Source organism: Bos taurus, chromosome 27 (genome assembly GCF_002263795.3).
Source record: "Bos taurus isolate L1 Dominette 01449 registration number 42190680 breed Hereford chromosome 27, ARS-UCD2.0, whole genome shotgun sequence".
Classification (NCBI taxonomy): Eukaryota; Metazoa; Chordata; class Mammalia; order Artiodactyla; family Bovidae; genus Bos; species Bos taurus.
In genome coordinates, this window is record NC_037354.1 from 32,641,816 (window position 1) to 32,664,577 (window position 22,762).

Genomic DNA, 22,762 nt, shown 5'->3' on the forward strand with positions numbered 1-22,762 from the left:
TTATTCTTATTCCTCTACAGTGGTAAACTAATATAAGATGCCAGTATTATGAAAAGAACCACAGTGTTACTCCAAAGAGGGACTTGAAGTATGACTGATTCTAAGCTGCATCTTTCAGAGGCTCATGAAAGTGATGTGATTTTTATTTGGAGGCATATCAAAGTCTGGAGAAGGAAATGGCAACTTGCTTCAGCATTCTTGCTGGAAAATTGCATGGACTGAGGAGCCTGGCATCATCAACTTGATGGACATGAGTTTGGGCAAGCTCCAGGAGCTGGTGATGGACAGGGAAGCCTTGTGTGCAGCAGTCCATGGGGCTGCAAAGAGTAGACACGACTGAGTGACTGAACTGAACTGAACTGAGGAGCCTGGCGGGCTACAGGCCATGGGGCTGCATAGAGTCAGACACAACTGGGCACACACACACACATTCATTCATTCATTCATTCACGCCCTTAGGCAGGTAGTCCTTTCTCCCTCCCAATCACCACCCAACCATGAGGAGAGGCATCTTGAATCATATGCTTATCCTGAGTCTCCTCTTGGGCGTATCCAAGCATCCCCAAGCCCAGGACCTCACTGGGTCTGTAATCAGGGAGGACCAGAGAGACCGGACAAGAACCTCTGACTCTGTGCTTCACATCTGCCCCCAGAGAACAGAACAGGGCAGTCAAGAGCCCCCAGAGTGTCCTTTGTTCCCCATACACACCACGTGGCCCTTAGACGTGGGCAGGTCTGAGAAGTCTCCCCTCTGACTTACCAGCCACCACAAAAATTTTCATGGCGATGGCACAAGCCGCCCTACTTACTATTAAGAGAAAAGACCACATTATTGCTGTTATAAACCATTGATTAAGGTTTATAATAGCAATAATCCCCTCGAAATTCATTGTTACTGCAGTTAATGACCAGTTTATTAGAGCGTTAACCATCCTTGGCGATGGGCTGAGTCGTTTAATGCGGGTAACGACCAATTTCTCAAGGATTATTGCTTAAATAACAATTCTTTGCGAGATGTATGCGCCACCACAAGTGCGGATCCGGCTGGAGGCTTCTCCTCAGAAGTAAGTGTTAATTATTTCCTCAGAGTTGCACCACCGGCACCATACCTAACAGGGCCAAACAATGAGCTTCTTGTGGTCACGCTTCAGAGACAACAAAGAATCCAAAAGTTGGGCCAGGACCCAGAGATGGCACGGCACCCTTCTGAGGGGGAGTCAGCACCGCCCAAACGAAAGGGCCACTGGGAAATGGTACCTGGCTCGTGGACGGCTGTTTCTTCTTCACTCAGCTTGTGTCAGTTCCCCACCCACCCACTTCATAGGTGGGGAAATGAGGATTATCCAAGGGGCTGAAGGAAGGACCGTGGAATGGGGAAGCATGACCAACCCAGGCATTATGAAGTTTAACATCCTCTGAAGGAAGTACCTGCCCACCCTTGACCACCCAGGTCCTAGAACAGCTGGTAGCAAAGGGCTGCAGGGACTGAATGGTGCCCACTAGTTGCACAGTGCTGAAGTGCAGGTCCTCTGTGGCCACTGGGCCCAGTGCTCTGGCCAAAAGGAAAAACAAAAAACAAAAAAAACAATCAGCTTATTGGGCCTCATAGCTCAGCTCAGGCTCTGAGAATTCATAGTATCATTAAATATAATGACAGGCAGGGGACCTTATTATTATCTAGGACACCCTCCTTGTTTTATAGGTGAGGACTACCCAGAGAGGGTAGAAGGTTTGCCCGAGTCACAGAGCCACTCAGAGAAAAGTTGGAATTAGAATCTCCATCTCTGTCTTCCCATGATCAACCTTAAGACCACTTTCTTGGTCACACCCAAAGAAAACTCTGTCTCAAAAGAAAAAAAAAAAAAAAGGATCAAGGACCCATTCAGGAAAGAATACAGAGGCGAGGCATGCGTGAGCCCTGGAGCACTTCAACCAGGGTCTCAGGAGGAGCCAAAGCTCTGATCCTCCCCCTCCTCCTCCTCCTCTCCAACTTTCTCCTCATGCCGAACTCAATCCAAGCATGTCCACACATTAACTGTTTTCCATCACTTTCCATTAGCCCTGCTATTCCAATAACTTTTATTTTTTTGACATGATCTGAAAGCTGCTGATATGATTATACTCTAATTGCATTATATTAACTAAAATAAATACTAATAGGGTGTGAACCTAACATAATAAGACCGCAAATTGCTATCGCGGTGCCAGTGTAGGCTGGAAAGGAATCTGCTGATTCACTCAACTAAGGCGAATTAAGGTCCAGTTGTGTGTCACACTGCAAGAACAGAAAGTGAGGCCCCCTAGAATTCTTGAGTCTGTTAGTCCTTCAGCCTCCATGTTTTGACTTAAGAGCAAGAATTATCACCAATAAATAATGGCAAACATCTCTCTAGGAGTGCAGTGAAGGGAGTCCCAGCAAGTCCCAGCTCTTCTCATGCTTTAGACTCATAGACTCACATTCATCATTGCAGTTAGATGAACCAATGGGATCCCTAAAGCTCCCTCCTACCAGGAGTGTAGAATGTGCTGGGACAGAGGGCAGGGCTTTCTTCCCTTACCTGCTCTCTTGTTGAGACTCTGTCCAAGACAGACACCACCGCAATGACATTAGACCTCCCTTCCCCCAAGTCAAAATGTTTATGAATCCTGATGTCAACACTTCTTTCTTAAGCCATCAAACGGAATTCGTGCTGGTGTGGATTAGATAAATACTCTCACTAAATCACAATGGTTCAATCCCTCTACCCATATTCCCACCTGTATTGCTAACCATTTGCTTATAGGATATTATGAAATTTTTATTTGCAGCCAAGCAAGATAATAGCATCAATTACAGATCATGTTTGAGCTGCACGTAGGTTTGCTGTATCAAGCAAATAAGTTAATATATGTAAAGTGCCAAAAAGAATGTCTGGCACATAGTAAGGGCTCAATAAATATCAGCAGTTATTTCTGTTGGCTATAATGTAACGCCGGATACTAAATGTGATAAAAATCAGTCAATAATTTTTTGTACATAATCATAAGAGAAATAGTAAGTCTAACAAAGAAAATGAAACCAATATAATGTAACTTGTTCAGTAACTTTCTGCATGGTGAACAATGTACTATGGGGGTATATTCTATGTATATGTATCAATGATAAGATATAATAGATAATTTATATGAGAGGGTATATTTGATCAATCACATCATCCCTGCTTCTTTTTTTTTTTTAGAATATTTTATCTATTTATTTGGCTGCACTGGGTCTTAGTTGCAGCATGTGGGATCTAGTTCCCTGACCAGGGATTCGACCTGGGTCTCCTGAATTGGGCGTGCACAGTCCTAGCCCCTGGATCGCCAGAGCAGTCCCTCATCCCTGCCTTTGACAGTGGCAGAATATCAGGAGTAGATCTTCAGTGTGGCATACTGCAATGCAGGAGACCCCAGTTTGATTCCTGGGTTGGGAAGATCCCCTGGAAAAGGGATAGGCTACCCACTCCAGTATTCTTGGGCTTCCCTGGTGGCTCAGACAGTAAAGAATCCTCTTGCAATGTGGGAGACCTGGATTGGGAAGATCCCCTGGAGGAGGGCATGGCAACCCACTCCAGTATTCTTGCCTGGAGAATGCCATGGACAGAGGAGCCTGGTTGGTTACAGTCCATGGAGTTGCAAAAAGTTGAACACAACTGAGTGACTAACACTTTCACTTTTCATAAATACACACACACACACACACACACACACACGTGCGTGCATGCTCAGTTGCTTCAGTCCTGTCTGACTCTTTGTGGCCCTATGGACTGTAGCCTGCCAGGCTTCTCGGTCTTGCCTGGAGAATCCCAGGCAAGAATACTGGAGTGGGTTGCCATGGCCTCCTCCAGGGGATCTTCCTGAACCTGCCTCTCCTGTGTCTTCTGCATTGCAATGGATTCTTTACCACTGAGCCAGCACGGAAGCCTATACACACACGTAGTGGACTATTCCTCAGCCATAAAACAGAATGAAGCGTTGCCATTTACAGCAACGTGGATGGACCTAGAGACGGTCATAACAAGTGAAGTAAGCCAGACAGAGTAAGACAAACACTGTATGATCCCAGGTTCAGTCCCCAGTCAGGGAACTAAGACCCCACATGCCCGGGAGCAACTGGGCCCACGCACTGTAACTGCTGAGCCCGAGTGCCAAAACTAGAGCCCGGGCACCTCAGTGGAAGATGCTGCATGATGCAGCTAAGACCTGGGACAGCAAATGAGTAAATGTTGTTGTTGTTGTTTAGTCGATACATTGTGTTCCAATTTTTTGCAAGGCCATGGACTGTAGCCTGCTCCTCAGTCCATGGGATTTCCCAGGCAAGAATACTGGAGTGGATTGCCATTTACTTCTCCAGGGGATCTTTCCAACCCAAGAATCGAACCGACACTTTCCTGCTTGGGCAGGCACGTTCTTTACCACTAAGCCACCAGGGAAGCCCAAATAAATAAATTTAATTAAATAGATAAACAACAAGGACCTACTGTATAGCACAGGGAACTGTATTCAATATCCTGTAATAAACTATAATGGAAAATATTCTGAGAAGAATATATATATATATATATATATATATACACATACATACACACACATATATATATGTATAACTGAATCACTTTACTATATACCTGAAACTAATACAATATTGTAAATCAACTATATTTCAATTTTAATTATTTTTTTTTTTAAAGAAAGCAAGATTTAGTCCATGAGCAAGCATCACTTATCTCCACCAAGACTCCAAAAACCTGCCATGGTTTGCCTCTGATTCTTTTCATTCCTTTGCTGTGAATTCAGTTCCTTTCAACATCCAGGGGTTAGGAACTGCTAAGCAGTGGAGATGCAAATAAAGAAGGATAGCATTTGTGCCCTGAAGCAGCTGGCAGCTCAGGGCAGACAGTCACATAAAGAGCTAAACGTAATACAATGTGATAAGTGCCACATCTTCAAGACTGTGAATGAAGGATGGAAGGGAAGAGGAGGGAGGAGGAACAAGCCCGGCAGAGGAGCAATTATTTTCAACCAGCAAGAGAACCCTTCCTGAGGAGTAATCTATGACCTGAACCTAGTACTAGCACCCAAAACCTAGTACTGATACATGGACTAAACATTTGTTTAAGCAACCGGCAAAGCAGAAACACAGAAGGAGAGAAGGAGGGAGCAGGCAAAGAAGGGGTCAGGAAGGAGAGCAGTTCAGCCTTGGTGAACTTACACCAAAGTTTAATTAGAAATCAAGAGGGGCGTTCATTTCAGCATGCATGTATTTAATGTCAATCAAAGTTTTCTTCAACTTCTATGAACCTGTAAAGGAAAGGGTGGGTAGTTAGTACTTAGGACCTAGAAAGGAATTAGCGTGGCCCTCGCTGAGTCTTCAAGAATTGAGGTGGGAGTTTTCACGGCACGGAAGAAGATGAGTTAACTGAGGAAACTCCACAGGAACATGTGAATATGAGGGCCTGAAAAGGCATAGAGATGGCTATTCCCCTGCTTTGATCAAAAGGATGACCAACTCGTGCCTTAGTTCCCAAGAGTCTCCCCAATATTTAGGGAAGGACTCTCATCTCATCTGGAAGCACCTTATAACTGAGAGGCCTTCCAAAAAAAAATGGGGAAAAAAATTCCAGAAGCTGAGCTCAGGCAACCATCGCGTTTGTCACTAGAAGAGAACAGCGGTTTCTTCCGGTCACTCCTTTCCTTTGCCGGCTCCCGAAATTTCACAGAGCTGCTGCCCACCCTTGCTATCTGTGGGTCTGCCAGGAGGGCCGTCACCTCCATGGGACAATTTCCCTTCCATTTACAGAGTTGTTTTTTTCTTGGTGGGGAGGCGGTTCTTTGGGAAGGGGTAAAGTAGGAGTTGCATCAAGTGAGACTGTTGCATCATTACCTTTCTATTGTTTCTTCTTTAATTTCTAAATTTTGATTGTCCTCATTTTTCTTCTCTGTTTTTCTAGCTCTGTTGGTTCCCCTAGTCTTGTCCACAGCCAGTGGCGATAGGGACGCATGTTTTGTTTTTTTTTCCCCAAGCCGGCAGCTGGATTCATGCTGTCAGTCACTCACGATGGGGTGGGGATGTCCCTTGCATCGGGGTGTATATTCTGCATGACAAGGGTGACCCCACAAGCAGCCTCAGATCTTCTCTGATGTTCATTGGTCCTCAGCTTTTTCCCCCGAGTCATTTGGTTAAAGAAAGTGGGGATCAGAGGTCAGAACACAGTTCCCATCCAGCCGGTTTGACAGGTACATAGCATGGAGCGAGACTAAAAGCCCCGATTCCACTCCTTAATTAAAAACATTTTTCATTCCAAACCTATAAAAGGCAGCTGTGCCGCTCCCCCACCCCCGCCCCCACCGGAGATGGTGGTTCTGCACTGAGCTGCAGCTCAACCCCTCTTTCTCCGGCCTCGAAAGCACAAGGCCATCAAAGCCCAGTGCAGTCATCTTCCTCCTCCTCCTCCTCGCCCCTCCAATTCGCCTTTTGCTCAGAAACCATCATCTCCACCTTGGCAGTGGCTTTGCATTAGAAATTTCTCGTGACACCTCCATGCTGTGGGCAAGGAGCCCATCTTCCAGGATAGACAGGAGGCAGTGCTTAGCTTTTATTATTCTCAAACACCTTTTCACCTGGATTTTTAAAAAGAAGCCCAGGCAGCACATCCTTGCTTCATCAGTCATCCTGAGGTTGTGAATTCACTTGCATCCCCCTCTGCTCAGACATCTAGAAGACTTTGGTTGGGGCTGGGGCGGGGGGCGTGGGTGGGGAATGAGCAAAAAGCTTGCCAAGAGGTGATCGGAAAAAATGAAATAAATGTTTGCTTATCCCAGGTGGCATTTGTGGTAAAGAACCCACCTGCCAATGCAGGAGACATGAGATGAGGGTTTGATCCCTGGGTCGGGAAGATCCCCTGGAGGAGTACACAGCAACCCACTCCAGTATTCTTGCCTGGAGAATCCCATGGACAGAGGAGCCTGGTGGCGTACAGTCTATGGGGTCGCACAGAGTCAGAAACGCAGCTGAGCACACACAGCACATATGGTGGATTTTTACCTTCACTGGCTCCCTCACACCTGAATTACGTGCCATTAAGTCACTCAGCTGGATTACCTGGTACAGGAAGTTACAAGTACAATGTAACCCGCTTGGGGAAGAGACGAGAAGATCCTTATGTTCAATTTCTTTTGCTCAACTGTCTCCTTACAGGGTCCTTAAACCTTTATTTATTCATTTATAACTTTTTGGCCTGGAGTGTTTATTTTTGGCTTCATCTCCAAGGACACTCTACATACTCACAGGCAGGAACACCCAGCCTTCATTCAGACCTGGTCCCAGTCAAGACCCTGATCAAAGACAACCGGAGGAAGGCTGTGGACAGAATGATGTGAGCTTTTCCACTCGTGAGCTGAGCCAGCTGCTGTAGTTTAGATGCTTTCCCACTTGGTGGACTTGCTCTTCTTTGGATTCCAACCAAACTGTCTTATTAAATGTTTTCCAAAAAAAAAAAAAATTCTTGCTCTTGTGAGTGATATCAAATACAATCAATAAAACCGAAGGAGAAGGGAGCCCAAGGCATTCATGAGACACTTTCAAGATTTAATTGTTCCGCAGAATTTTAAGCAAGTAGTAGAAAGAAACTAAATTGCATGAAGCCGAATATTTCGCTCTAGGCTCCCAATTCATCTCACTTGCTTGTTCCCGGGGGCTCATGCCAGCGCGAGGAGCTCGGGACTTTCCAGCCCAGACAGAGGTTGTGCTTCCTGCAAGTTAAAGAACCTCCCTGTCTCTTGGAAATGGGGCTGTTGATCAAAATCTTCTTTACCATGGAAATGCCTGGGCTCAAGGACTTTTTGGCTGAGTAGGGCAGAAAGATATGTTTTACTAAACACAGGGCGCATCTTCTTGCTTCTTTCTCCAAAAGTCCTGGGAGAAAGGAACCTGGTACCCAAATAAATGCCACATCCAGGTATCAACTTCCCAGCTGGCATAGTGGTAAAGAACCCGCCTGCCAACGTAGGAGATGCAGGTTTGATTCCTAGGTGGGGAAGATCCCCTGGAGGAGGGCACAGCAACCTACTCCAGTATTCTTGCCTAGAAAATCCCATGGACAGAGGAGCCTGGTGGGCTACAGTCCATGGGGTCGCAAGAGTCAGACATGACTTCAAGTTTGAACACAAAAAGTACAGGTTTCAACAGGCACCCAGAGACAGCACCAGTGCGAGAGGGGGTGCAGGGTCTGGAAGCTTCCAAGGATTTCACTGCTTCTTACAGCCTGAGGGAACCTGGCACTGAGACCCATCTGCTTCCTCTAGACTTGACCACTTGGAACGAACCCCTCAGTTCACCAGGAAGAGCCTGCCGCAGATACACAGGCAAAGCATAGACTAGAGTCCTTCCCATCCCATCACACTGCAAAGAACCTGTTGCCTCTTCTGACCAGACACCAGGTCAGGAAACAAGAAGACACCAGGGGGAAAGCAGCCGTGGGGCTGTGTCTCAGGCTCCTGCCACTTTGGAAAACGGATTATGTCAAGGATGTTTCCCTGGTGGCTCAGACAGTAAAGAATCTGCCTGCAATGCAGGAGACCTGGGTTTGATCCCTGGGTTGGGAAGATGCCCTGGAGAAGGGAATGGCAACCCATGCCAGTGTTCTTGCCTGGAGAATCCCATGATTCCCAGAGGAGCCTAGCGGGCTACAGTCCATGGGGTTGCAAAGAGTTGGACACAACTAAGCAACTTAACACACACACACACAGGAGGTTTAGATAAGAGAACTGAGAGTCTGGGAAGCTGCCTGCCTGAGAACAAGGCTCCAGAGGCAAGCAGACCTCTTCCTCCCTGCCCTAGGGAAGGTATTGGGTTGGCTAAAAAGTTGATTTGGGTTTTTTAATAACATCTTAAGGGGAAAAAAACAAATGAACATTTTGGCCAACCAGTGTTAATACTTCCGCTCTCTAAGCCTCAGTTTATCTTTAAAGAGAGGTAACAAGAGTTCCTCCCGGGAGAGCTATTGTGACGATTACAGAAAGAGCGCTTGCAAAGTATCTTGGGCTGTCCCTGGCACTTTGTCGCTGCTGTTCAGATGCTCAGTCCTGTCCGACTCATAGTGACCCCAGGGACTGCAGCCGGACTCCTCTGTCCTCCACTATCTCCCAGAGTTTGCTCAAACTCATGTCCGTAGCTTCGGTGATGCCATCTAACCATCTCATCCTCTGTCACCCCCTTCTCCTCCTGCCTTCAATCTTTCCCAGCATCAGAGTCTTTTCCAATGAGTCAGCTCTTCACATCAGGTGGCCAAAGGACTGGAGCTTCAACATCAGCATCAGTCCTTCCAATGAATATTCAGGACTGATTTCCTTTAGCATGGACTGGCGGCACTTAATAGGTGCTTAATAAGTAAGAGAGATGGTTTTAATAAAAATAATTAATAATTACAGGCTGGAATGCAATAGTATTTGAAGGGAGGGTGTCCAGGTCTGGGTTCAATGGCCCTGACCACAGTAAAGGAAAGGGAGGGTCTGATTCCTGCCAAGAGGCAGCTCCATGACAGATGGGCTCCCAGCCCCTCCCCCACAACGCTTTCCAACAGGGCTTTTGCTGGGGTCCAAACTTGGTCCTGGCAGCTTTCCAGAGGCTCAATTCAAGAGAATATTAGTGCCATAATATAGCTCCTATTATACACCAGCACTTAGATAAAGAAGAAAAATGGTTCTGCGGGTCTGAACTTAAAACTCTTGTCAGATCATCCCTGCCACTAGGTGCTCAGAGATCCTGCCACAAAAACAAACATCCAGATTTCCGACCAAGGTGCCGGATGTGTTGCAATTCCTTAAGATTACTGTGGTAGTGGACTGTCTGAGGAGTTATCGAGAAGCCTGGCCCCTGGAGGCTGCGGACTGGCCAGGCTCCAGCCCCCAGTCCCCGTGAGGCCAGGGACGGAATTGTGGTTTTGTCACAGAATCAGAGGCCTGGTCAGGGAGTACAAGGTAAGTGCTCAAAAAGGTACAGCTCTGCCGCTGTTATTATTGCTGTTCCTGCTGGACCCACTTTGAGAACATTCAAGTGCAAGCCAGCCTATACACGTGGACCACCCTGCAAGTCCAGAAAAAGAAGAACTCAGGGAATGTCAAAGCATGGTTAGGCATCCCTCCTGACCCCTGCCTGCAGACTTAGAGCCTCCCGAGTTTGGTGTTCGGAGAAGGAAACGACAACCCACTCCAGTATTCTTGCCTGGAGAATCCCATGGACAGAAGAGCCTGGAGGGTTACAGTCCATGAGGTCAGAAAGAATCAGACATGACTGAGTGACACTCAAGTTTGGTGTCACTCAGAAAGTTGTAGTTTGGTGTGTATTTCCAGACATAGCACATCTCCAGACCACTAATGATGTACTATGATAGGAAACACCAAGAGGGCCTGTCATTTGTAAGGGCTGACACACACTCACTCACACACACACTCACTCACACACACACACACACACTCACTCACTCACACACACACACACCTATTTGAAAAGAGCTGCTGGGGCAAGCCTGTCAGTTTCCACCTGTCAATTTCCAGAGATAATTGCCCCGCACCCTAACTCTCCTAGCACTGAGGGTCTCGGGGATGAAGGTCCTGGAGCCCCAGCACAGAGGCGGTGAGAACTGACGAGGTCCAGTCCTGCAGGTGTGCACTCCAGGCCCGTCTGACCTGGGGCAGGGGCTCTGCGCTCAGGCTCTCTGCCAGATGTCGTAGGAGACACGCAGGCATGAGACACAGAGGCCCCTGCCCTCGGGTGGTCCACGGCCAGGCCAGGGAGGAAAGTCCACCATACGAAACCAAGTATATTTTAACCCTGAAGAGGACAGAACGTGTCCAAGGCCAAATTCCATCACTGTGCTGGTGAAAGCAGCCCGCAGCCAGGTCCTGAAAAACCTCTCTGCCGTAATCTTCGTGATCACAACTCTCATGGCTCCTAGTGGATTTTGAACCGTATTTTCAATTATCCAAAATGCCCACTTGTCTCGTGTCTGTATTTCCTCGGCATGTGGGGAGCGTGGCCGTGCTTGGCTGATTTAACACGGAGCATTAACCGAGCCTCTTAGAAATGGGCTCCCCACAGGACCACCCATTAGGCTGCGGGCTGCAGCTGGTTCCCTACCAGCCCTCAGCTTGCTCTGAGTGGGCCACTCCCCTGTGCCCACCTCCCCTCCAACCTGTCCCCCGAGTGCCACCAGCTATTTTCCAGATCACTGAGGAGCTGATGGCTTGTTCGTGTCACACGACTGGGCCTTTCAGTATTCTTTTCTTTTCGTTCTTTTTTTAAAGATTTTTTTTTTAATGAGGACCATTTTTAAAGTCTTTATTGAATTTGTCAAAATATTGCTTCTGTTTAATGTTTTGGTTTCTTTTGGCCTTTTGTGGGCTCTTGGCTCCCTGACCAGGGATCTAACCCACAATTCCTGCATTGGAAGGTGAAGTCTTAACCAGTGGAACATCCGGGAAATCCCCCATGTTCCTTCAGTCTTGATCTTCCAGGAGAGGATTTGTTTTCCCAGAGCCCAGCTTGGCGAGGACGGCAGTGGGGGTGGGGGGTGGGGGGGACGGTGGTCTTCCCAACTCTGGGGAGTCCCTTGGGATTCCTAGATGAATCAGTGAATCACCCCAGGGACAGACCTTGCAGAGGTGGGAACAGCAGCCGCAAGGTCGCCCTCGCTTCATGCCTCTGAGGCTGATAGAGTGAGAACCAGGCTGTGGTTGTTATCTCAGCTGTAAAAAGAAAAAGCCCAGGGCCTTGGAGGCACCTGGACACGCTGGCCTGACCATTTCACAGCAGCCCCCATGGGTCACTGGGGACCTGCCCTCTCTTTTCCACCTACATGTTATTCCAGCCATAAATCCAAGTGACAAGCTTGAACTTTCCCCAATTGACATGTTTACAGGGGAAGTCCGCATTTGACAGGAAAATTAAGCCTATCAATCACTTAACGAGCTCGTTAATGAATGGTTCTCTGATGTCCTCTGGTAGCTGGCTGTATTGATCATGGACAGGCAGCCCAGCCCCCAGCCTGTTCCACCCCACGCCTTTGCCCACCCTTCCTTTTGCCAGATGTTGCTGCCCCCCTGACCTCCCCCAGCCCCCTTTTCTCCCCTGAAGCTCGGCAGAGGGCTCCGATGGAGGGTTTATCTCGAGGTCAGACCCCCTCCTGGCTCTGCTCTCTGACAGAACAAAGGGAACAGATGCAGGTTTGGTCTATGAGCGCCCACCCGGCATATGGAAGCTATCTCCTCCGGCCCAGTAATTACCCGGGAGCTGGCTTGTTCAATGGCTTTGGGTTTTATTGGACAGAAACCCACCTCTCCCCCACTGGCATAAAACACTTTAATGGTGTCTCCCTCCGGGGTTTCTGGGAGAGGTCCTGTCAGGTATGAAATGAGCAAAGCCCCCCTGACAGCCCCCAGAAGCAAGGCCTTCACAATTAAACAAGGGAGACCCGGCAGGAGGGGGGAATGCCTGGTAAAAGAGAAAAGCTTGATGGTGCAAAAAAAAAATAAATAAAGTCAGGGTCACATTGCCTTCGGAGAAGCGGGCAGAACTTCCTAGAGCATCTCCCACTGGTGTTCAGAAGGGCATGAGGAAGAGCTGGGGGTGGTCAAAACACAGCCCATCACCTCCTGTTCCCAACACACAGGGAGGAGGGCTCTAAAGTCAGGATCAAACATTAGTGGAGGGACTGTTTTGTGTAAGAATAAATGATCATCTAGGTCGTGAAGAGGCCTGGAACTTAGAATATGTTCAATTCACATACACACAGCACAGTTCTCCCAACGATCTATCTCGAGGATGTCGTGTCTGCAACTTCAAAGGAGGGAGTCAACTTGGATTCGAGGATGGACCAGAATGAAGAAAGAAATGAGCCCCTGGCTGGAAATGGATGGATATTAAAACCAACCAATCCCTAAGCTCCTGCCCTGGGGGACAGAGGTAATGGAGACTCAAGTCATATAGCCCTAAGTCACCAGAGAGGGCGTGTCAACAGCAAATGACCTCAATCTAGGTGGCTTACAACAGCAGAAATGTATTCTCTCCCAGCTCCAGAGGCCAGAAGCCCCAAATCAAGGTATTCACATATCAGTGTTCCCTCTGAAGGCTCTATGGAAACATCTGTCCTTACCTTTTCCAATTCCTGGTGGCTCCCAGCAGGCCTTGGCTTGTGGCCGCATCATCCCATCACTGTCTCCATCATCACACAGTCGCCTCCCCAGTGTGTCTCTGTGTCCTTGCCTCTTCGTCTGAGGATACCAGTCATTGGAATCGGGGGCCACCCTAACCCAATATGTTGCTTAATTGTTAAATCATGTCCAACTTTTTGGGGCCGCATGGACTGTAGCCCATCAGGTTCCTCTGTCCATGGGATTTCCTAGGCAAGAATACTGGAGTGGGTTACCATTTCCCTTTCTAGGGGATCTTTCTGACCCAGGGATTGAACCCACATCTCCCGCATCACAAGCAAATTCTTTACCACTGAGCTACCAAGGAAATCATTAACCCAGTATGACCTCATCCTAATTATTCATATCTGCAAAGACCCTATTTTCAAAAAAAAAAAAAAACAAGTCATATTCTGAGGTTCCAGGGAGGTATACATTTTCAAGGGAACACTATTCAACCCAGAACAAAAAGAAAGAAAAAAGAAAAAAAAACAGCAGAGCAGAGGGCATAGCTCGAGGCATCAGGGAAATGCTGAAGTCCAAAGCCTTTCCAAAGAGCAAGAGGAAAAACCAAGACGTGAGGGAAGTGCTGAGAAAGAGAAAAGGATGGTACGGAGGTAAGCTGCAAATACTAAAAAATATGAAGATGGCAACTGAAGTGTCGAAAATGCACTCTGGGTAATTCCAAGTACATGTGAAAGCCATTTGCAGACCATAAAATTCTTGGTCCAAATTACTCATGCCCAGGCAGCCCCAGGTGCCCAGGCTGCTAAACCTCATCAATGGAGGCTGGAGGCAGGTCTAGGAGGGTCCAGTTATTCTGGCAAGTGAGGGGCGATGCTTCCCAATGACTGGAGGGGCCCTGCCCCATTCCTTATGCACCTGCTCTCCTTAGAGACCAAGTCACTGGTACCTTTCCCCCTTTCTCTGGGGCTTTTTCAAAGAAGGATGGCTCAGTCCTGGAACGTAAGACTACCACACTCGCCAATGATATGTCGACCATGTGGGCCAAAGTCTACCTCTCTGGGTCTATACTTTCCAATCTCCTTCCAGACTCGGTGAAAACTCTTCACGATTATATTTAACATGGGTAACCAGCAAGGACCTACTGTACAGCACAAGGAACTCTGCTCAATGTTATGTGGCAGCCTGGATGGGAGGGGAGTTTGGGGGAGAATGGATACATGTATGTACATGGCTGAGTCCCTTCTCTGTTCACCTGAAACTCACAACATTGTTAATTGACTATACCCCAATACAAAATAAAAAGCTTAAAGTTTGGGGGGAAAAAAACCCGTGGCTGGAACAGTGGAACTCCTTCAACTCACCAACATGAAGCACCTAGAACATGGTGAGTTGCAAAACTCATGGGTTCATGTGTCCAAGCACCTCTTTGGACAGCATATACCTGCTGTGATGCAGGATACCAGATGGGATAAGAGGAAGGACAGGCTCATGCCAGAGCCAGAGCACAAACATAAGTTCTGCCTGAGTCTAGGCTGGTCCTACTTAAGAAATTTACTAAGATCCCATGTAGCAGAAAGAATTCCTGGGACTTTCCTGGTGGTCCAGTGGTTAAGAATCCACCTGCCAATGCAGGAGACACGGCTTCCTTTCCAGGAAGATGCCACAGGGCAACTAAAGCCCACGTGCCACAACTATTGAGCCTGTGCTCTAGAGCCCATGCTCCGAAACTAGAAAGTAGTCCCCACTCTTAGCAACTAGAGGAAGCCCATGTGCAGCAACAAAGACCCAGCACAGCCAATAAATTAAAAAGAATTCTCAAGAGTCAAGAGAAAGAGCCCAGTTTTTGCATCAGACAAATCCAGTTTTTACACCTGGCCCTGCCTGCTCCTTGCTAGTGATGCAAACTTAGGCTTCTCTTTTACTTCTCTGAGTTCCAGTGTCATCATCCATAAGGTAAGAATTATAACAAATAAAGTAAGGTCCTGACCATAGTAGGCCTTCAGTAAACAGAATGTCCTTCTTACCCTGCTGCTACCTGTGCTCATGATGTAAATGAAAAAAATGAAATATTAGTCACTCAGTCATGTCTGACTCTTTACGATCTCATGGACTGTAGCCCACCAGGCTTCACTGTCCATGGGATTCTCTGGGCAAGAATACTGGAGTTAGGGAATTTATGTATATACTGGGTTGGCCAGAAAGTCTGTTTAGATTTTTCTGAAGATCTCATGTAAAAACCCAAACAAACTTTTTGGCCAACCCCCAAACTGGTATCTTTTTTAGTGGGATTGGGGGGAAAGTGGTGATGGGCAGGTGGGGAGAATGGATGACCTAAGGACATAAAGAATAGCAGACCACTGGATAAATGCCCTCCCAGGGTGCCCCAGTGGAGTTCCTGGACTGGCATCCACAAACTGGGTTTCTGTGGACAGAATGGGGTTCAACAACTTAGCGAGCTTTCTGCCGCCCCATTTCTTAAACACAGAAGCAGATACAAGCTCCTGTGTCTACAGTGTAAACCCTCCTTTTCATGTATCAGAAGAGACTCGTCATCCCAGGCAAGTTCAACTGTGATAGTTAGCTGACTCTGCTCAGAAATCTCCCCCAGGAATCTTCTTACCCCGGCTCTGAGCTCAAAGCAAGCCTAGAAGGGTGGCTGCTCTAAGAGGGTAGCCCTACCACCCTGAGAAGATCCACCCGGGTTCATGATCACAACCCTTGTTTCCAGGTCCAGCCCAGGCTCTCTGGACACCAGGATGGCTTCCTCCCTGACCTCTAGTTTCTCCCCACACCTCTCCACCCAACTGCTGTCCTACACCACACTCCTGCTCCCCAAAGCATCTCTCTTAAGCGCAGCTCTGATTCCGACATTCTGGACTCCAAAAATATCCAATAATGCCCCATCGCTTGCAGAATAAACCTGAACTCCTCAGGGACATTGAGGACGCTTTGCCACTTGTCCCCAGATGACTGTCCGGCTCCGGCCCCCGTTTCTCCCCAAACACACCCCGTCACCCACCCAGTCCCATCGGTTTGCTCCTGCTGTTTCCCTGCCTGCCACGCCCTTTCCAACACTGCTGGGCTCACAGCCTCCTTTTCCATCAAGCATCTCCTGTGCCTGGAGAGAAGTCGTCTTGTTCCTTCTGAATCCCCACAGGTTCGTCATCTGTTCTGCTCTCATCACACTCATCACTCTTTGCGATCTAGAAAGGTGGCTTTTCTCCTCTACTTGTCTAAAAGCTCCCGAAAGGCAGGCCCCAGCCCACGCGAGATTCTTTTTTGTTTCGTCCTCATATCCAGCACAGTGCTTCACATCTATTAGGTACATCATAAATATTATTGGTTGGGAGAAAAAAAAAAAAGATAAATGATGACTGAAATAAAGAAGCCAATGGTACTTTTGAGCAGAGAAATTCCAGGGGCCCCTTCCAAACTGGTTAGGAAGAGATGAAGTATTTGTAAGTCCACATACCATGCAGAACCCCAGAGGGTAACCAGGAATCTCAGTCCCTTGAGACCTAAATGGCTTAGAGAGACAGAAGGATGGTGGAGAGGCTCGGGCAGCAGAGCTGAGGACGCCCTGCCCAGTGCAGAGAAGGGAGGCTGGGTTTGGCTCTGAGAGGCAAACCCAGAAACAGAAATCCATTTGGAGAGAGAAAGTGAGTTGAAAAGCTAACAAAATAGCCTTGGGCATTTGAGTCACCCTAGGCCTCCATGTAGACCAGCTTCTCGGGAAAGAGGGAAGAGCCACACAACCCTCCTGGGACCACCGCCCTCCCCAGGTGCTGTCACAGGTGAGAGGGTTCAGCGCAGGTGTGCCCTGCTCTCTCCCTTCACGTCTCCCTCTCCTTCCCCGAATCCCTTTCTGTTTCTAGGCAACTGAGCTACGGCTGGTCCTCTTGCAGAAAGTCCGTAACGCAAGGGTTACTCTGGGTGTGTCACATACTGCCAGCCCCTTGTCACTCAAGGACAGTCCATAGCACCCACAGAAGCCCAGTAGGTCTCTGTCTCTGGCTTCTGAGTCCAGCACGCCGGGCCCTGTTCTCCAGAGAGCATCCTTTGCGGATTCTTTTCTGTTCCCCCTTGAGCCCCACTTTCTTCTCCCCACCCTTTCACCAAACAGATGTAACTATTTATTCCTTATGTCCTAGTTTTCCTGTAATTTCATAAAGTGCAAATTTGCTGTCCTGCTCCCAAATGCCGAGTCGGTGGTTTGTCATAACAGTCATCAGTAACTGTCGCTTTCTGCCGCGGGCTTAATTAACCCACTCTCTCATTAGCATGTCCGTGCACTTGTAAGGAATGAAAGCCTGATTATTTTCTACAACAGTCGCAGCCAATTACTGCATCCAAATGGAACCACATTAATCAAATCTTTAGTACGGTGGCAAATTCAGAGATATCAGATTGCAAAAGGCAGCAAAACTAATATGTCACTGTCAGCGGGGCTGCGCAGGCATTTAGCGAATTGCATTAAATAGATGGCTTCGCTGAAGCCGCATGAATTTAATATGTGATGGGATCTGGAAGCTATTAGTGTGACATGGCAAAGTAGTGGGAGCTTTGGCAGCTCTGGACTTTATCCATGAACTCAGGAAACTAATATGAAAACTTGCGTGTGTGTGTGTGTGTGTGTGTGTGTGTGGTGTGTGTGTGTGGTGCGCATGCGCGCGAGTTGCAATGCGCGCATGCGCCTCAAGGCGTATACTCAACAAGGAAGAAGTCCTGCAGGATGTGAAAGAGCAACCATTGTTTATTTGCAGCCTCCCGCCCCCCCTGCACCCCAGGATGTGGAAGAGCAACCATTGTTTATGTGAAGCCTCCCGCCCCCCCACCCCGCACCCCGTTAAAATAGAAGAAATGTATATATAAGCAGACTAAGACGACAGCAAACACGGCCTTCGTGATACTTCCACCTGCAGGGGTAGATCCCAGGCTGCTGAGTCCAGGGGCCAGCGCACAGACTGGAAACAGAACTCCTGGTTCCATCCTCTGCCAATCTGGTCACAGGGCTTTCTGTCCCCCTGGGACCCCAAGAACCAGGCCTCAGTCTGTGCACCTGAAAAGCTGAGGAAGGTAATTGTACACTCCAGTGTTCACTGCGGCACAATAGCCAAGACATGGAAGCAACCTAAGATGCATGATGCTTCATGCATCAACGGATGAATGAAGATGTGGTACATATGTACAAAGGAACATTACTCAGCCATGAAAAAGAATGAAATAATGCCATTTGCAATAACAGGGATGGGTCTATAAATGATCATACTAAGTGAAATAAATCAAACAAAAAGACAAATGCCATATGGTATCACTTATATATGGAATCTAAAAGGATGATACCAACGAATTTATTTACAAAACAGACATGGACTCACAGATTTAGAAAACAATCTTGGGGTTACCCAAGGGGACATGTAGGGGAGGGGCAAACTAGGAGGTTGGGATTAACATATATACACTACTACATATAAAATTGATAATTAACAAGGACCTACTGTATAGCATAGGAAACTCTACTCAAGATTCTGTAATAACCTCTATGGGTAGAGAATCTGAAAAAGAATCACTATTTGTACCTGTATAACCAAATCACTTTGCCGTACACCTGAAACTAACACAACATCGTAAATTGACTATCCTCCATATAAGGTAATTTAAAAAAAAGAAAAAGAAGGAGAGAAAGGTCATTGTATCTAGTAGAGAGCTGTTGAGTGAACACAGTGTTCTAAGGAGGCATGGACTTCCTGAAGTACAACCAACATGGACCCATTCACACCCCGCTCCTGACACCTTGGTCCTGCCCCAGACTTCTTGGCTGCTAAGCTAACCGAAGGGTTCACTCAGCAGCACAATTTTCCAAACAGCTCTGGAGGCCCTTCATGCCATGATGTCTTGCTACAGAGATGGGGACCCAGTAAAACTAGAAACAGCAAAGATCAGCCTTGAGCAGATCCTTCCCAGAAAGCACACAGCATAACAGCGGGGAGCCTCTTAATAAGAGACTGAACTTAGAGGAGTGAATAAGGACAGTGATTCTCCTGTAAAAGTAAATTCATTATTTAGCCAGTATCCCTGATCATCAGAAAGGTTACATGCAACTTAGCATGAACTGTGAAAACCCTAACCCTAACCATAGGACTTGACCTCACATCTGCAAAGTACCCATGTACTTTCCAGTGTTTCCACTTCCTGAGGATACCGGGGAAAGCAGTGGCACCCCACTCCAGTACTCTTGCCTGGAAAATCCCATGGACGGAGGAGCCTGGTAGGCTGCAGTCCATGGGGTTGCTGAGGGTCGGACATGACTGAGCGACTTCCCTTTCACTTTTCACTTTCATGCATTGGAGAAGGAAATGGCAACCCACTCCAGTGTTCTTGCCTGGAGAATCCCAGGGACGAGGGAGCCTGGTGGGCTGCCATCTATGGGGTCGCACAGAGTTGAACACAACTGAAGTGACTTAGCAGCGGCTGAGAAGACAAGATGCAAATTCCACACTCTACACATGCAACTTCATCATAATTTGTCCATCTTACCATTCGAATTTATATACTTCTGACAGAATGTGGTCCACTGGATAAGGGAATGGCAAACCACTTCAGTTTTCTTGCCTTGAGAACCCCGTGAACCATATGAAAAGGCAAAATGATAGGATACTGAAAGGGGAACTCCCCAGGTCGATAGGTGCCCAATATGCTACTGGAGATCAGTTGAGAAATAATTCGAGAAAGAATGAAGGGATGGAGCCAAAGCAAAAACAATACCCAGCTGTGGAAGTGACTGGTGATAGAAGCAAGGTCCAATGCTGTAAAGAGCAATATTATATAGGAACCTGGAATGTCAGGTCCATGAATCAAGGCAGATTGGAAGTGGTCAAACAGGAGATGGCAAGAGTGAACGTCAACATTCTAGGAATCAGCAAACTGAAATGGACTGGAATGGGTAAATTTAACTCAGATGACCATTATGTCTACTACTGTGGGCAGGAATCCCTCAGAAGAAATGGAGTGGCCATCATGGTCAATAAAAGAGTCCGAAATGCAGTACTTGGATGCAATCTCAAAAACGACAGAATGATCTCTGTTCGTTTCCAAGGCAAACCATTCAATATCACAGTAATCCAAGCCTATGCCCCAACCAGTAATGCTGAAGAGGCTGAAGTTGAACGGTTCTATGAAGACCTACAAGACCTTTTAGAACTAACACCCAAAAAAATGTCCTTTTCATTATAGGGGACTGTAGTGCAAAAGTAGGAAGTCAAGAAACACCTGGAGTAACAGGCAAATTTGGCCTTGGAGTATGGAATGAAGCAGGGCAAAGGCTAATAGAGTTTTGCCAAGAGAATGCACTGGTCATAGCAAACACCCTCTTCCAACAACACAAGAGAAGACTCTACACATGGACATCACCAGATGGTCAACACCGAAATCAGGTTGATTGTATTCTTTGCAGCCAAAGATGGAGAAGCTCTATACAGTCTTCAAAAACAAGACCGGGAGCTGACTGTGGCTCAGATCATGAACTCCTTAATTCCAAATTCAAACTTAAATTGAAGAAAGTAGGGAAAACCACTAGACCATTCAGGTATGGCCTAAATCAAATCCCTTATGATTATACAGTGGAAGTGAGAAATCGATTTAAGGGACTAGATCTGATAGACAGAGTGCCTGATGAACTATGGACAGAGGTTCGTGACATTGTACAGGAGACCAGGAGCAAGACCATCCCCATGGAAAAGAAATGCAAAAAAGCAAAATGGCTGTCTAGCCATTTTCAAAGCTACAAATAGCTGTGAAAAGAAGAGAAGTGAAAAGCAAAGGAGAAAAGGAAAGATATAAGCATCTGAATGCAGAGATCCAAAGAATAGCAAGGAGAGATAAGAAAGCCTTCCTCAGCAATCAATACAAAGAAATAGAGGAAAACAACAGATTGGGAAAGACTAGAGATCTCCTCAAGAAAATTAGAGATACCAAGGGAACATTTCATGCAAAGATGGGCTCGATAAAGGACAGAAATGGTATGGACCTAACAGAAGCAGAAGATATGAAGAAGAGGTGGCAAGAATACACAGAAGAACTATACAAAAAAGAGCTTCACAACCCAGATAATCACGATGGTGTGATCACTCACCTAGAGCCAGACATCCTGGAATGTGAAGTCAAGTGGGCCTTAGGAAGCATCACTATGAACAAAGCTAGTGGAGGTGATGGAATTCCAGTTGAGCTATTTCAAATCCTGAAAGATGATGCTGTGAAAGTGCTGAACTCAGTAGGCCAGCAAATTTGGAAAACTCAGCAGTGGCCACAGGACTGGAAAAGGTCAGTTTTCATTCCAATCCCAAAGAAAGGCAATGCCAAAGAATGCTCAAACTACCGCACAATTGCACTTATCTCACACACTAGGAAAGTAATGCTCAAAATTCTGCAAGCCAGCCTTCAGCAGTACGTGAACCATGAACTTCCAGATGTTCAAGCTGGTTTCTGAAAAGGCAGGGGAACCAGAGATCAAATTGCCAACATCTGCTGGATCATCGAAAAAGCAAGAGAGTTCCAGAAAAGCATCTACTTCTGCTTTATTGACTATACCAAAGCCTTTGACTGTGTGGACCACAATAAACTGTGGAAAATTCTGAAAGAGATGGGAATACCAGACCACCTGACCTGCCTCTTGAGAAACCTATATGCAGGTCAGGAAGCAAGTTAGAACTGGACATGGAACAACAGACTGGTTCCAAATAGGAAAAGGAGTACGTCAAGGCTGTATATTGTCACCCTGCTTATTTAACTTACATGCAGAGTACATCATGAGAAACACCGGGCTGGAAGAAGCACAAGCTAGAATCAAGATTGCCGGGAGAAATATCAATAACCTCAGATATGCAGATGACACCACTCTTATGGCAGAAAGTGAAGAGGAACTCAAAAGCCTCTTGATGAAAGTGAAAGAGGAGAGTGGAAAAGTTGGCTTAAAGCTCAACATTCAGAAAACTAAGATCATGGCATCTGGTCCCATCTCTTCATGGCAGATAGATGGGGAAACAGTGGAAACAGTGTCAGACTTTATTTTTTGGGGCTCCAAAATCACTGCAGATGGTGATTGCAGCCATGAAATTAAAAGATGCTTACTCCTTGGAAGGAAAGTTATGACCAACCTAGATAGCATATTGAAAAGCAGAGCTATTACTTTGCCAGCAAAGGTCCATCTAGTCAAGGCTATGGTTTTTTTCAGTGATCATGTATGGATGTGAGAGTTGGACTATAAAGAAAGCTGAGCGCCGAAGAATTGATGCTTTTGAACTGTGGTGTTGGAGAAGACTCTTGAGAGTCCCTTGGACTGCAAGGAGATCCAACCAGTCCATCCTAAAGGAGATAAATCCTGGGTATTCATTGGAGGGACTGATGCTGAAGCTGAAACCCCAATACTTTGGCCACCTCATGCGAAGAGTTGACTCATTGGAAAAGACCCTGATGCTGGGAGGGATTGAAGGCAGGAGGAGAAGGGGACGACAGAGGATGAAATGGCTGGATGGCATCACGGACTCGATGGACATGAGTTTGAGTGAACTCTGGGAGTTGGTGATGGACAGGG

General features: G+C 47.0%; 1 protein-coding gene across 1 annotated transcript in view; it reads left to right on the plus strand.

Moving 5' to 3' along the window:
- The first annotated feature begins 1,014 nt into the window (after positions 1-1,014).
- LOC112444612 (solute carrier family 35 member F2-like) overlaps positions 1,015-22,762 on the plus strand; it is a 64,713-nt gene continuing 42,965 nt past the window's right edge. Inside the window, exon 1 of the mRNA XM_024986445.2 lies at positions 1,015-1,064. Within this exon, the coding sequence (XP_024842213.1) occupies positions 1,015-1,064 (50 nt within the window). The remainder of the gene's footprint in view (positions 1,065-22,762) is intronic.